This window comes from Glycine soja, chromosome 7 (genome assembly GCF_004193775.1).
Source record: "Glycine soja cultivar W05 chromosome 7, ASM419377v2, whole genome shotgun sequence".
Classification (NCBI taxonomy): Eukaryota; Viridiplantae; Streptophyta; class Magnoliopsida; order Fabales; family Fabaceae; genus Glycine; species Glycine soja.
In genome coordinates, this window is record NC_041008.1 from 336490 (window position 1) to 350609 (window position 14120).

The 14120-nt window shown below is 31.8% G+C and overlaps 2 protein-coding genes across 4 annotated transcripts; one reads left to right on the top strand and one right to left on the bottom strand.

Moving 5' to 3' along the window:
• The first annotated feature begins 6456 nt into the window (after window positions 1–6456).
• LOC114417894 (FBD-associated F-box protein At1g66320-like) lies at window positions 6457–8401 on the top strand. The gene is made up of 3 exons (XM_028382945.1): window positions 6457–7451; window positions 7562–7750; window positions 8043–8401. Exons 1-3 carry the CDS (start codon window positions 6495–6497, stop codon window positions 8070–8072), a joined length of 1176 nt encoding a protein of 391 aa, XP_028238746.1. The 5' UTR covers window positions 6457–6494; the 3' UTR covers window positions 8073–8401.
• A 2048-nt stretch (window positions 8402–10449) lies between these two features.
• LOC114417895 (ras-related protein Rab7) lies at window positions 10450–13095 on the bottom strand. Of its 3 annotated transcripts, none has more exons than XM_028382948.1 (7): window positions 12867–13095; window positions 12447–12473; window positions 12224–12323; window positions 11511–11657; window positions 11329–11438; window positions 11002–11147; window positions 10450–10851 (listed from the first exon to the last, which is right to left on the bottom strand). In XM_028382948.1, the coding sequence occupies exons 1-6, from the start codon at window positions 12917–12919 to the stop codon at window positions 11039–11041; spliced, it is 546 nt and encodes a 181-aa protein (XP_028238749.1). In that variant the 5' UTR covers window positions 12920–13095; the 3' UTR covers window positions 10450–10851; window positions 11002–11038. The 3 variants fall into 3 exon arrangements, with proteins under 3 accessions (XP_028238749.1, XP_028238748.1, XP_028238747.1); XM_028382947.1 differs by having other exon boundaries at window positions 11358–11438; window positions 12867–13088; XM_028382946.1 differs by having other exon boundaries at window positions 11358–11657.
• Window positions 13096–14120: the final 1025 nt, after the last annotated feature.

Consider the following 14120-nt stretch of genomic DNA (forward strand, 5'->3'; position numbering starts at 1 on the left):
CTCCATCCTTCCCTTTTTTCGTGTATTCATTCTTTCCTCCCTCTTTTCTTTTTTTCCTCTATTCACTCTTTGCACTTGTTGTTGAAGGTTTTTTTTTGAGATTTTTTGTTACACAACAGAATTATGATTTCATTGTATTACGAGTTTACCCCTCATGTAACACAACAGAACCACGTGTAACAAAACTTATTGCACGATGAAATTTTGATTTCGTTTGTGCTGCAAATTATGCAGTACACACTTTTTTCTTAGAAATAACTAGTTTTTTTGTATTACTTTGGTAAGTTAATGGATTGGAATACATTTATATTTGATGAGGTTACAATGCTAGATGGATGGGAAAATATGGATGATAGAAGCCAATTCTTTTACCAACCCGACCTTTTATATGGAGCCAAACCTAATGATAATGATATGGAGAATGATAATGATGAAAATGTGGGCGGTGAAGACACTAAAATGCAGTCACAACCTAACTATTCTGACTTTTCTAGTTATGTCATGACTAATGAAGTATATTTGATGACTTTTATGTGTTTGTGATTTGTGAAGCTATGTGTTTTGTTATTGGATAATTTTTTTTTATTCTTTTAAGTTTTTCAAGAGCGTGATGAATTATTAAATTGGGATTGACATGTGGGAAAAGAGCACATGTTTGTGGTTGTGATTCATAAGTCAGAAGTAAGTAAAAAAAAACACATGTTCTATTGGGTTGCAAAAAAAGGGAAAGACGTACAAACAGTACAAAAATAAGTTAGTATGCAAGTCCACTGAAATCAAAAAATGTGGTGTCCTTTTAAATTATATGGAAGGTCCATGAGACCATAGGATGAAGAGTTACGGTATAATGTGGTTTCCATAACCATAAAAGTGAAGATAACATTACTAGGTCATTCATATGTTGGTCGTTTAAGCAATGAAAAAAAAGTTAACCAATTGACCAAAATCATGGTGAAGCCTAGTCAAATTTTGTTGAAAATCAAAGATCAAGACTAGACAAATCTCAACACCATCAAAATCTTATACAATGAACGTCAAAGATATCATCGCGAACAAAGGGGACCAAGAATGAAAATTTAACATTTGATGAAGTTGATAGAATGTGATGAATATGTTTACTGATTTAAACAACTAGACAATGAAGATGTCATCAGAGGTATATTGTGGGCACATCCAAATCCCATCAAACTTCTGAATTCATTTCCAACAATGTTGATTAGTGATACAACTTACAAAACAAACAAATATTGTCTTCTGATGCTAGCAATTGTTGGTATCACTTCAATAAAAAATGACTTTCGTTGTTGCCTTTGTTTATTTAATTTCTGAGATATCAGATAATTTGAATGGGCTTTAAGGTGAAAGGATTGTTTGTGAAAAATGATATATTGTCTCAAGTTATTGTTAGTGATAAAAATCTTGTTTCTATAAATGCACTAGAGATTGTGTTCCTTCTTCAACCAACTTGTTATGTGTGTTCCACGTTACAAGGAATGTCAACGCAAAATGCAAAATCCTCATGGATAAGGTTGAAAAATGGCAAAATATTATGGATGCTTAAGAACTATTGTTACCGTCTCCAAATAAATAATTGTATAATAAATTATTGAAAAACTTTACAAATCGATGCACACATTATAAAGCATTTGTTGACTATGTCCAAAATACGTGGTTGACGCCTTTTAAGGAGAAGTTTGTACAAGCATGGTTTGATCGGGTGATGCATCATGGAAACACAACAACAAATAGGCACATTAATTATTTGACATTGTTTTTTTTTTACATTTCATTTTGTTAAATTAAAATTATTTTTTTACATTTCATTTTGTTACATAATAGGGTTGAAGGCACACATGCGAGATTGAAGAAGTTATTTCATGATTGCATGGGAAATTTGTGTAGTTGTTGGGATACAATGAATAACATACTTGTCTTCCAGCGTACAATGATTAAGGCTTCATTTCAGAAAAGCATAAATATGATTGATCACATATTTAATTCCCGATATATAAGAAGTTACGTAGGTTTGTATTAAGAGAAGCACAAGACATCATTTTCCATGAGTTGTAATGGGTTGACATCGTAGGCACTAACAATTTTGTTTGTGGCTGCACAGTTAAAGTTTCTCACGGTCTACCATGTGCCTTTGAACTTAAACAATTTATCAATATATATGACTTCATTCCCTTAAAGTTCATTCATGTACATTGGAAGATGTTATCCATTCGTAGTTTAGAAGACGCGAGTGACTCTTGAGGGAACTTAACCTTGACACATCAGGTTGTTGCATTGTTAAAGAGATTTTCACAACTAGACGTGCACGGTAAAATCACCTTGAAGACTAAATTCCATGAACTTTCATTTCTGGATACCACTTCAACATGTTCCCCTCTAGAGAAAGTTAAAACAAAGGGTGAACTGAAGTCTATGAAATCTATCAAACGTGAACCTTCAATACGGGAGTGTTTCGATGAAATAAGTACGATGGTTGGTAGTTTGGGAACTCCAACTATGGCTCGCAAGGTTGGTTGTGACAAGAAGAAGACAAAAATGGATCATTATATGGATAAATTTCTTGATGAGTTGCAACGATATATTATAAGCATTAAAGATGTCACATCAGATGGAAACCGTGGTTACAGAGGAATTGCAACTTTGCTAGGCCATGGTGAGGAGTTTTGGTAGCTTGTTTGTCAATATTTGATTTAGGAACTTCAAACATGACACACTCTCTATGCTTAATTATTTAGCTCAAAAGAAAGATTGTTGAAATTAATAATCACTTTGTATGTTGAATGTAACTCAATATCCAAAGCAAAGTGGATGACCATTCCTGACATGGGTTATGTCATTGCTAGTTGGTACAATGTTGTATTGGTACACTTATTCAGGCTGCAAAGTTGGACCTTCTTTCCACTTAGGAGTCTAGCACCCGTTTCGTCCCATCTTATTTTTGTTGGACCTTGTGGCCTCAATAATCTTAAGAGGGATATGCTTCGAATGCAGAAGAAGCAACAATAATCAATTTAATAATATTCTATAAACATGCAAGGCAAAATTGATTGCAATAACATAAATGAGATAAGGGAAGAGAGAATGCAAACACAATTTTATACTGGTTCGGCCACTTCCCGTGCCTACATCCAGTACTCAAGCAACCCACTTGAGATTTCCACTATCTTTGTAAAATCCATTACAAAGTCTGAACCACACAGGGACAACCCATCCCTTGTGTTCAGGAATCCTTTACAACAAGAGACTCACAGTCTCTTAACCAATCTCATTGAATAAGAAGAATGGAAGAAGAATTCTCTCTTCAAGAGAAGAATATTACAATGAAGATCCATGGATGAACTCTTAATGGATGTGCAAGTGTTTGCCCAAGAGTTCTTTGAGAGAGCATTTGACAATGAAGTTCTCTTGGAATCTTTCTCATTTTCTTTTGAGAGGATAAGACATTTTGGACCAGCAAAACTCTCTCTGTCTAAAATTCGTGCCCAAGTCACCTATTTATAGGCCTTTGATGACCATTCACAAATCTAATGAAAAAATGTGATTGTTGGCAGATTTTCTGAAAACTTTCTACTGGTAATCGATTACAATGTTTGTGTAATCGATTACACAGTTATAATTTGAAGGGTTATGACTTTTGAATTTGAATTTCCAAAGTTTCGTTGCTGGTAATCGATTACAGACATATGGTAATCGATTACATGTTGAAAATTCAAATTCAAAACATTTTTCAACAGCTATTTCTCAACCCTGTCTTCTGGTAATCGATTACATCTCCTGGTAATCGATTACCAGAGCCTTGCATGTCTTGAAAGCACTTTGTTTTAAGGCAAGACTTGGTCTTTAGTGAATCTTGAAACAAGGCTTTGTTTGTTGAAGCAATCTTGAATTATTCTTGAAGCAAATGCTTATCATTTGAAGCAGCCTTGTTAGATTCTTCTTTGACATCATCAAAATCATGTATACATACATTCACAATTTTAATTGGATTTGTCAACGGAAATCATTGCGTTCAAGTATACATTATCCATTAAAGATTCCATTTACTTTTGTAAGTTAATATTGATTTATTCACTAATTTCATCTTTTGTACGATAATGTAGTTTTTTTAAGGGATAATTGTCTATTTTCTCCTGTTGTATCACAATAGAGAAGATATTACACACCCAAAGACTATTCATGGCAAAAGCCTTACATGAGATGCATTCAAGCTTTCAACTCAATACAATTTCAATCGGTTAAAGGATTTTAATATGTAGCAGACTTTTATAAGGATTAAAATAATTTTAAACGTTCAATGTGCATCCAATTAATTTTATGGATGTGTATCTTAATATATAGTATGTGGTAAACATTCCTATGAAATTTTATTTAATACTTAATTTTTTTCTCTTTGTGAACACTATTTCTTTGTCTATTTTTCTTACATAAAAAAATGCACAATTGAATCTACCTTTAATGCCACCTCTTTCTGAATCACCTCTACTTGGTAAAGGTAGAAGTGACTCAGATATATGTGACTTTAGAGGTAGAGGTTTTTGGGTAGAGGGAAACACAAATCGAGATTTCGTTGTTTATTTCCTTTTTTATTCAATTTAAAAAAAAAACGTACAATGAAATCAAGATTTTGTTATGATAATGGGGTGCTAAAACTAATTACAATGAAATCTCAATTTCATTGTAATAAAAATAAATTACACAACGAAATTAAGATTTTGTTATGATAAGGGGGTGCAAAAAAACATAACAATTGAATCACGATTCCGTAGCTATGTTTAGGGCAAAAAGATGTACAATAGAATCATGATTCCGTTGTGATTAGGAAGATGAATTTGGATATGCAACAAAATCATGGTGTTATTGTGCATTTTAGCCAACATAATCATGATTTTGTGAGAAAAACATTCTCGAAATAAAAAAAAAAGTTGTTTGCCCCTTAGTAGGGGGCCAAAAGCAATTCCAATGAGGTCAATAACAATCTCCTTCTCTATATCACTTCTCTTTGATTTCAATACAAAGTAGAAACATCACAAAAAAATTATAATTTAGCTAGTGCATTGAACATAATGAATGTTTATTTTATATAATTAAAATTTGTAATAAATGAATATTATTAACATATAAATTTATATTTTAGATTTATGATAAATATTTTACATTGTGATATAATGTTTTTATCAATTATTGATTTTTTTTAAAAAATATTCAAATTAAAGTTAAAACTAAAGACTTTGAAAATGATTTATTGAAAGAGATAAGAAATAAAGCTAAATCATTTAGTTCCCATTAAAAGCATAAGATCCATATCTCAAATGCATGTTAGAAATATATTTTAATTTTGAAGATAATACTGGATGCATTTAAGGAGAGTGAAATTCATCATTTCATTAGAGACGAATATTTAAATGAGAATTGGGTGAGAGAGAGAGTGAGGAGAGTAAAAGCATAAGAGATGTGAAAAGACATATACTTTAATAGGATGGATTCAAGTGAAACGAAATAAATAAATAAAAATTAAATGTGCTTTTAGAGAAATTAAATGACCTTTTAGAAACGTTTCAAAAGAGATAAAGAGAAAAAAAAAGAAAAACAATTTTAAATGGATAAAAGAAAGAATCTCCATTTATATGTAAGAAGTGACAATGGTGTCTATTTGTTTAGTTTCATGAGATGGATATATTTTTTTAAGTAAATATTAATTAAAAAATATAAAGTAGTTTTGAAAAATTAAATTCATAGGAATTTGATCAATTGTTTTTTAAAAGAAAGGATTAAGTTATCTTAGAATTTTATTTTTTTGGAGTTATCCTCTTTAATATCTTTCTATATATTTAAAATTGTATCAATCTACCTCTTGAATATTTTAAAGCAATCATGTACATTATAGATAAACTAGAAATTTATAATTACTATGATCTTTTTGTTATTGTTATTGTCTTGAATGAAAGATTATATGTGTCTCTTAAATCAAAGTACTGGTTGACCTAAGAGTATTTTACACATAATAGAAATAAAAAATTTAGATTTTTTTGATAGATTGTATTTCCTCATGTGAATGTAGCAAAACCTTAATCACAAAAATTTACAAGTAATATTTAGTTCTATTTTTTAAAATATATGTTAATTTATTTAATAAAGTAAAAATGATTTTAAAAATAATAAAAACTTTAAATTTGGTTTATTAAATAACAAGTTTTAGTTTTTCGCTTAATGATTAGATCAATTAAATAAAATATATACAAAGAGATTTTAAAAAGGTGGTTTTAAAATTTTATAAATATTTATAACTTAACCTATTGAATAAAAGTTTATAATTGAATGTTTGAAATAATAAAAACAAAACATATACAAAAAGTTATTAAAGTGAAAGAGTAACGTCATGAAATTTTTGTTTTTATAAGAGATGTAAAAATATGTATAAAATGAAATGAGTTTCTACAAATTGCCTCGTCTAAGAGAGAAGAAGAAAAACAGACGAAGGCATGGAGAAGGGAAGAGAGTCCATTTATAAGACGGAAGTCAGAGAAGCTTCAAAGTTAGAGAAAAACAACAAGAGGAAGGAGGACAGAGTGAGCAACTTACCCGATGAAGTGCTTCATCGCATACTTTCCACTTTGGACGCAAAATCAGCGGTTCAAACGTGCGTTTTGAGCAAGCGATGGAGGCACGTTTGGACTTCCCTACCAGTCCTCAACTTCCTCGACTCTTCCTTCGACGATTTTCTCCATTTCCAGTGTTTCGTGGACCATTTTCTGTCTCGCAGAGATGCTTCCAGCAACATCTCCGTCCTCAACTTTGCGTGCACAGATCATGAACTTGATGATGGGCACACGCACATCGTAGATTCCATCATTGACCATGTTACCCTCACACCACCCATCACCATTCAGGGTCTCTACATCGTCGCTGAATGCATCGTAGGGAAGCTTCCTCAACTCTCTATTTGTCAATCTCTCACTACCCTCAAACTTGCTCACATATCCACTGAAACCACAACCTTTGACTTCTTATCTCTCACGCACTTGCACCTTTTCGATTGTCGGTTTGAGTGCGGTTTGGAAGAGCTTCTCGACCCTTTTAGGGATTGTCTTAATCTGAAGCACTTGTATCTTCATCGCTGTCAGTACTATGGAGGATTCCAGAGGTTTAAAATCTTTGCCCCCAAACTCACCCTGTTGAGCATTGCCCTGATGAGAGTAGATGAAATGTTTGATTCTGATTGTACCATCCAGCTTTTCACGCCAAAGCTCCAATCTTTTACATACTGTGACTTTGATCTCTATGATTTTTCTATTGAGGGGGACCTTCCTTTTATAGAAGAAGTGGATATTGATATGGGCTGTTTGGCTAAGGACACTTATTCACTGCTTCAGTTGATTGAATTGTTTCAAGTGATGGGGAATGCCCAGTTTGTATCCTTATCACCTGATATCATTGATGTAAGTACATATTTATATGTCAAATATGATTATTTTGATTAATAGTTGTGTAATTTGAAGTTTGAACTAAATCCTTGTTTGTCTGTAACTGTCATATTTCCTATTCTCAGGTTCTAGCTACGTTTCCTGATCTACTGGATGGTCGGTCATCCCCTTTCACTAGAGTGAGGACTTTTGTGTTGAACATGGATACGCCTTCTTCCTCCTTTGTTATACCTCCTAATGTCATGGCCTACTTGTTTAGTGGATCTCGTGGACTTGATTTCTTGATTTCTATGAACGGGAAGGTGTGGAAAAAGGTATATAAAACCTCTTTTCAAAATGAAAAATGTAACACAATCACTATTTTTCTTCCTAAATTTTTATAAATGATTTGCCATGCTTGGACGGAAAAAAATTTGCAGTGTAGCATTACCCTAAAAGTTAACTGTTGTCTAAATCCAATGCAATATATCAACACTTATTTAGTTGTGATGGGTAAATATGGATCATATGGTAGAGTATCGGTCTTCACAAGGCCTGCAGAGAGAGGTTGTGATATTTTATTGCCACACTGAAATCAAATTATAAATCTTGTACTTTCCGTTACAGGTGCAAAACAGTGCAAAACAATCTGATTGAAGATGGCTTCTTGCTAACTTTGACAGTTTTATCTTTTTGAGATTGAAAGCTGTTTTAACAAAGAAGACTCGTGTATTTTTTTGTTCTCCCCAGAGAAATAGTGGTCCTGCTGAATGCTGATAATTTGCTGAATATGCAGCAAAGATGGGTTGACGCATTGTTCATAATCTGTCATATTTGTTGCTAACAGTTGTTATTTTGTGGTCTTTTAGGCCTTTTGCTCTCTAATGTTGTAAACTGCATATTACATATAGAGAATCTCAATTATATATCACCAACAACCAGATTCTGTTTTATCAAGTTAGTTATATTTTCCTTTTTGATGCTCATGATATTCGTTCACAGCCTTTGCACTTGATAGAGATGGCAGCTGCTGCTCATTTAGTTTCATTTTTGCCTGAGAGGTGGGATTTTTTTTGTTTGCATTAAATCATATGAATAAATGCAAAAATTTTAGAATCCAAGTTGCCTGATTGACCTGAAAATGATGCATCTTGCAATCAATACCTGTATTTCTAGTAGGTTGGCTCCACGAAGCTGCCTACCTTTTTCCTCAAACATGGATTGAGGTATATCAACTTCTACCATTTGAAAACGACTAGATGTACAGATCTTTTCCTGATAAACTTAGTGCAATTACTCAGCAAGGTTTTCTTTGGAAATAATGTATTTTAAAATTTTACTTTGGAAATAATGTAATTAGGAAACAAGGTGATAATATAGTAACGTCTTTGTAGTTATGTGTGGAAACAAGAAATGAAAATAGAATATTTTTGAAAAAAAATAGTCTTAAATTGTTTTTGTTCTGTTTTCTTATTTTCAAATTTTAACCGAGATGATGAAAAGCAAACGCTAAACTCAGCAAACAGACACAGAGCTTGTTGCTCGAAAGATACTATGTTTTCAATGTTTATAGTGTACTATCTATTTGAAAACAAAGTGTAAGAATTTCAGTAGTTTTCTTGTGGCCCAAAGGTTCCGAATTTTACTATCTATTTGATCATGTTTTATATTTTTAAATTATATGTAATACAACTTCTTTGTCTTACATCACACGGGTGCTATTACTAGAACGGTACATGCAGTATAACTCATTGCTTTCTACGTTAACTATGATGTGCAAGGTTTAGTTTTTTTGTGCGTGATTATATAATTTTGATGGAATCAAGGTTGAGATATGGTACTGCGAAAAATCTTTATCCTTGTCCGTGAGTGAAGGACAATTACACATGTCTGTCAAATAAAAGACGCATTACATCCTCTACAAAGCCAACATCTTATATTATTAATCATCGGTAAAGTGTCACAAGCAACTTTCTATAAAAATTCTGTTGAGAACGATTCTAATCATGTGTCCTTTTGCTACCCAACACAATCTTACACAAATTGAAGTCTGCAAGCCTCCTTTCAATAAGTGAAATATCAATCTCCATTTTTTTTCTTCATAAAAGTGGTGTTCACCCATTTTTCATCATGAAAGTGATTTTCAGCAAATGATACAAAATAAAAACTATTTTTTACACGCCTCCTTGTGTATGATTCAACACAGTTTAAGTTTCTAACAAATTTGCACTAAAAAATACTATTGTCAACCCAAAACAAAAATGTTAAGGTTAGCATTGATAGAAAACTAAAATACTTTTGCCTTAGGGGACGTTGGGCAGCAGATAAGTCCTTTTATGAGCAAGAATTATGTTTATCGAGAATGAATAAGATTTGTTTGATTGAACATTGAGTATCTTTAAATAAATTTCTTAGGAATTAAAGAATTATGTATATTATTTTAATTATTTATCACATTATATAATTTAATTATATAATTTAATAAAAAATGACATGATATTTTTATTATAGTAAAAAAAAATAAACTTAAGAAAGTAAAATTCTAACCTTCATTGTGAGAAAGTTTAAAAAAAATGATTAAAAAACATTATCAGAAAACATCATTTTTCAAGAATAATATTTTTCTAAAATGCATATTAAACATATAAAATTAAAATTTTCAACCAATGATTCCCGAAAAATAAAAAACTTATCTCCCACCAAACACTTCTTTAGTTCTAAAAATAAAGTGAAGTTAAGTGACAAACTTTACGGACATTAGCTTTGACCCAAAAGTTAACGGTTACACTTTAATCCAAAGTAAATAAAGGTTAAGTAACACAAAAAAGACAAATGCTAATCAATAGACACTAGTTAAGGAATTTAAACTTGAAGTTTTTATTAAAAAGTGTCATTAATATATCTTTTCCGTGATTTTCAATGTATTCTCAATATGAATTCCAATATTAAAAAAAAAACTTATATTTTGAATTCATACTGGTTAACGGGACCCGAAAAATAAAAAGTATAGCATGTTGACTGTTGAGGAAGTCCGGAACCAGAAGGGGTAATTTATACCCTAATTTAAAACCATAGTTAAACTAGGAACATCAATGTCATAACTCAATCGAACAAAACAATTTTCAACATACATTTCCTGACATGGAGGAACATTTGTCACAAACATTAAAGATAAAGAAGAATAAATAGAAGAAAAATAAACATGTTGGACATCTAATCCACTAGATAGATACAAAATAAAATTTGGAATTTTGTCCTTGGTTTTGCATAGGTAATAAAGTACTTGCAGGCTAATAATCCATGAGGATCGCTTGTATTTTGGCAAAAAACAAGCAACTAAAGCTAGTCCATAGAATTCTCTGCACTTTAACATTCACAGCCAGTAGATCTCTGCTGTCGTCCACCACCACCAACATCAATTGTGTCGGGCAGGTACCTGATACAATCAACATAAAATACACTTTAGCTTTGTGATGAGTAAAATGTAAACTATTACACTTGGAACTTTTAGAAGTAAATAATTGTAAATCATTACTGAATAATACCATGCATAAAGAAAACTTAAAAAGAATTTAGGAATGCTCACATTTCTTCTTCAGGTTCATTCTTGAGTGCATTTTTTGCTATGCACTGGAAAGCAGCTTCAACATTAAATCCTTCTTTTGCTGAGGTCTCAAAGTATGGTATGTTTCCCTTTGAAGCACACCATGCCTTTGCTTTCTTCTCAGAAATCTGCAACAAAAGAGGTCGTAAGGAACGGATGCATGTAGAAATAACCACCAAACACAAGGTGAATATGCATAAGAAAAGAGAGTAGCCTAAATCATATCTGCTCACAACTATAGTCTATAGCAGAAAGCTTATTCACCACAGATAATTGAACACAGGAATTTTATGAAGGTCAAATCAGCACCTTATGCCATGAGAAGAGAAGTAACTTACAACTCTGCTATTTCCACCATCAACATCTATTTTGTTTCCCAACACAACAAATGGAAAGTTTTCAGGATCAGATGGACTAGCCTGAAAATAAAATATTTGCATGAGTTTCTCTCTGATCTTCAATAAAGGTGATATGGAGATACCATAAATTACCTGAATAAGAAATTCTTCTCGCCAGTGGTTAAGGTTGTCAAAGGATTTCATGACGTTTACATCATAAACAAGGACACAGCAATCTGCACCACGGTAGAAAGCCACGCCAAGACTCTGAAACCGCTCTTGACCAGCAGTATCCCAAATCTGCATGTATGGTGAGAACATCTCAATTTTAAATGATTAATCTCTCTTCCATAAACTTCAAATGGATCACAGAATACAGAACTGCTTAATCAATATGACAGCAAAAAATACAACCGAATATTGACCTTTTATCAAGAAGAAAGTGTCAAGTACTAGTCCCAACAATCATCAGATGCCGTCAAATGAATTGTATGGAAAAAAACAAGAATATAGGAGGAAGAAGTGAAGACATTTATATTATTAACTAAGAATAGTAAGGTTTAAAAAGAAATCCAAATACTTGTGAGAATAGAAGACACTCTAGTTACATTCACTTGAACAGCACCATGAGCCACTTAGTGAATCTATGGGATAAAAGTTTTTATAGAGCTAATAAAAAATAAATTGATGAGCTGTGCAAAAACTGATTTAAATTATATAGGTGGTGATATGAGATTGAATAACATAACAGCTCAATTCAAAACAGATCAGCAGCAGCAGGTAATTGTAATTAACTGGAGAACACATCACAAAAGACGACATATTTTTTATCCCAAAAGGAAAAAGTATGTTCGTGTATCTCTCACCTGCAATGTGAACAACCTATCTTCAAATTGAACTTCCTTGGTAAGAAAATCTGCGCCGATGGTTGCCTTATACTGATTACTAAATTTACGATTCACATACCTAGATGTAAGGGGAGAAAATAATGATCATGTTAACAGAAATCAACTAGAAAAATAGACACCAGAGATTTCCCGAAAGTCATAAATAAGACATTTAAAAGTAAAATCTGAGATTTGGACATACTGATTCATCAGTGATGTTTTACCAACCCTGCCAAAAAGAAAAATGCCAATTAGCAGAGAGATCATGGTGAATAACTTAACTAAACAGAAATTGCATCCAACTGGCATCATAAGCTTTCAAATATTGGTATGCATGGGCATGATATAAAGCTAACCTATGTTAGAAATTTGCAAATCTATAGAATCTATAACCATTTTTCTTTTTCTGATACTTCCAATAAGCTAATTTACACACAAGGAAGTTTCATGTTTTCAGGAATCCAAACAAAAGATCGGAAATTTGAATAAAAACTATAAATTTCGAAGATAAATGCAACAACCCTTATTCTCTTCTGGCCAGACTATATGATTTAACCCATTTTCTGTTGATTAAATTTAAAATAAAATTATGAAATTAAAAGAAGAAGAAGAAGAAGGGTACCCGCTGTCTCCGAGGATTATGACCTTCAACAACATGCGGCGGCGAGATGCCATGGATCAGGAACTGTGTTTTACTTTTACTCGAAATGAAATGAAAATATTTCTTCTGGGAGAGAAAATTTGTGTATGGAAGTGCTTAGTTTAGAGTTATTTGCGCGACAGAAAGTTTGCAAGACAAATGGAGGAACAAGAGCGAGTTACCTACTAAACAACGAATGCCAGCCATGATTCACTCTCTTATTTCCCAAACTGCCCATCTTCATCATTTAACTTACATTTACTAATCTTACACAAAATATTAGCATTTTTTTTACTTGCACTCCCAAACTCACAACTTATCTCTAACCTTTTATTCTTTATCAATTCACAAGATATTTAATTATCTACAAAACAATTATTTATTGTTAATTATTTCAAAGCTATATGTTATTTATAAGGTGTTATTTATAAGTTACTTTATATGTTAGTTATTATCTACACGCATGTAATTATGTATAAGAGTTGATACATAATAATAGTCCTTATCAACAAGGATTTATAGCTTCTTCTCCACACTATAAATATCAAGTTTTATCATACTCTTTCAATAAGCTTAGGAGCATACATAACTTACACATTTGTTGGTGGTCACTTAAGATGAGTACATTCACACTTACTCATATACTTATTTTTATAGTTACTCTTCTAACTTTATATACTTATTTGAGGTCGTAATCTTTTATTCTACATATTTTTTTTTTCCCCTCCTAATAAAGATTATCCAAATTTAGGAATTTATCATAATCACATCTATGACGTGTGTCTGTTTCAGATTTTAGTAAATGCAACATTAATTTAGTATATTTATTATATTGATTAAATTCCTGTTTTTCATGTTTGCACGGTGGATCATTTCTAATTTTATATATTTATTTGAACGGTCGAAGTCTTTTATTTTATAAATTTTCTTTTGTACTCATAACAAAAATCATTCTCAATCCATGAATTCATATGCGTGTTAGTTTCAGATTTTAGTAACTACAATGTGTTATAGTGATTAAATCCCTCTTTTTCATATTTTCACAGTGGACCATTTGTACAAGTGCTTCACAGTAGACAACTTACAGTGAATGCAATGAAAAAAAGTTGTTAGATTCACGGTCAAACAAGGATAAACGTACGATTTTACAAATACACCTTTATCATGTCTAAAAAAATATCATTAAACTATCTTTGCAAGTGAGAATCACAAAGTTAACAGAGTTAATATTTTTTT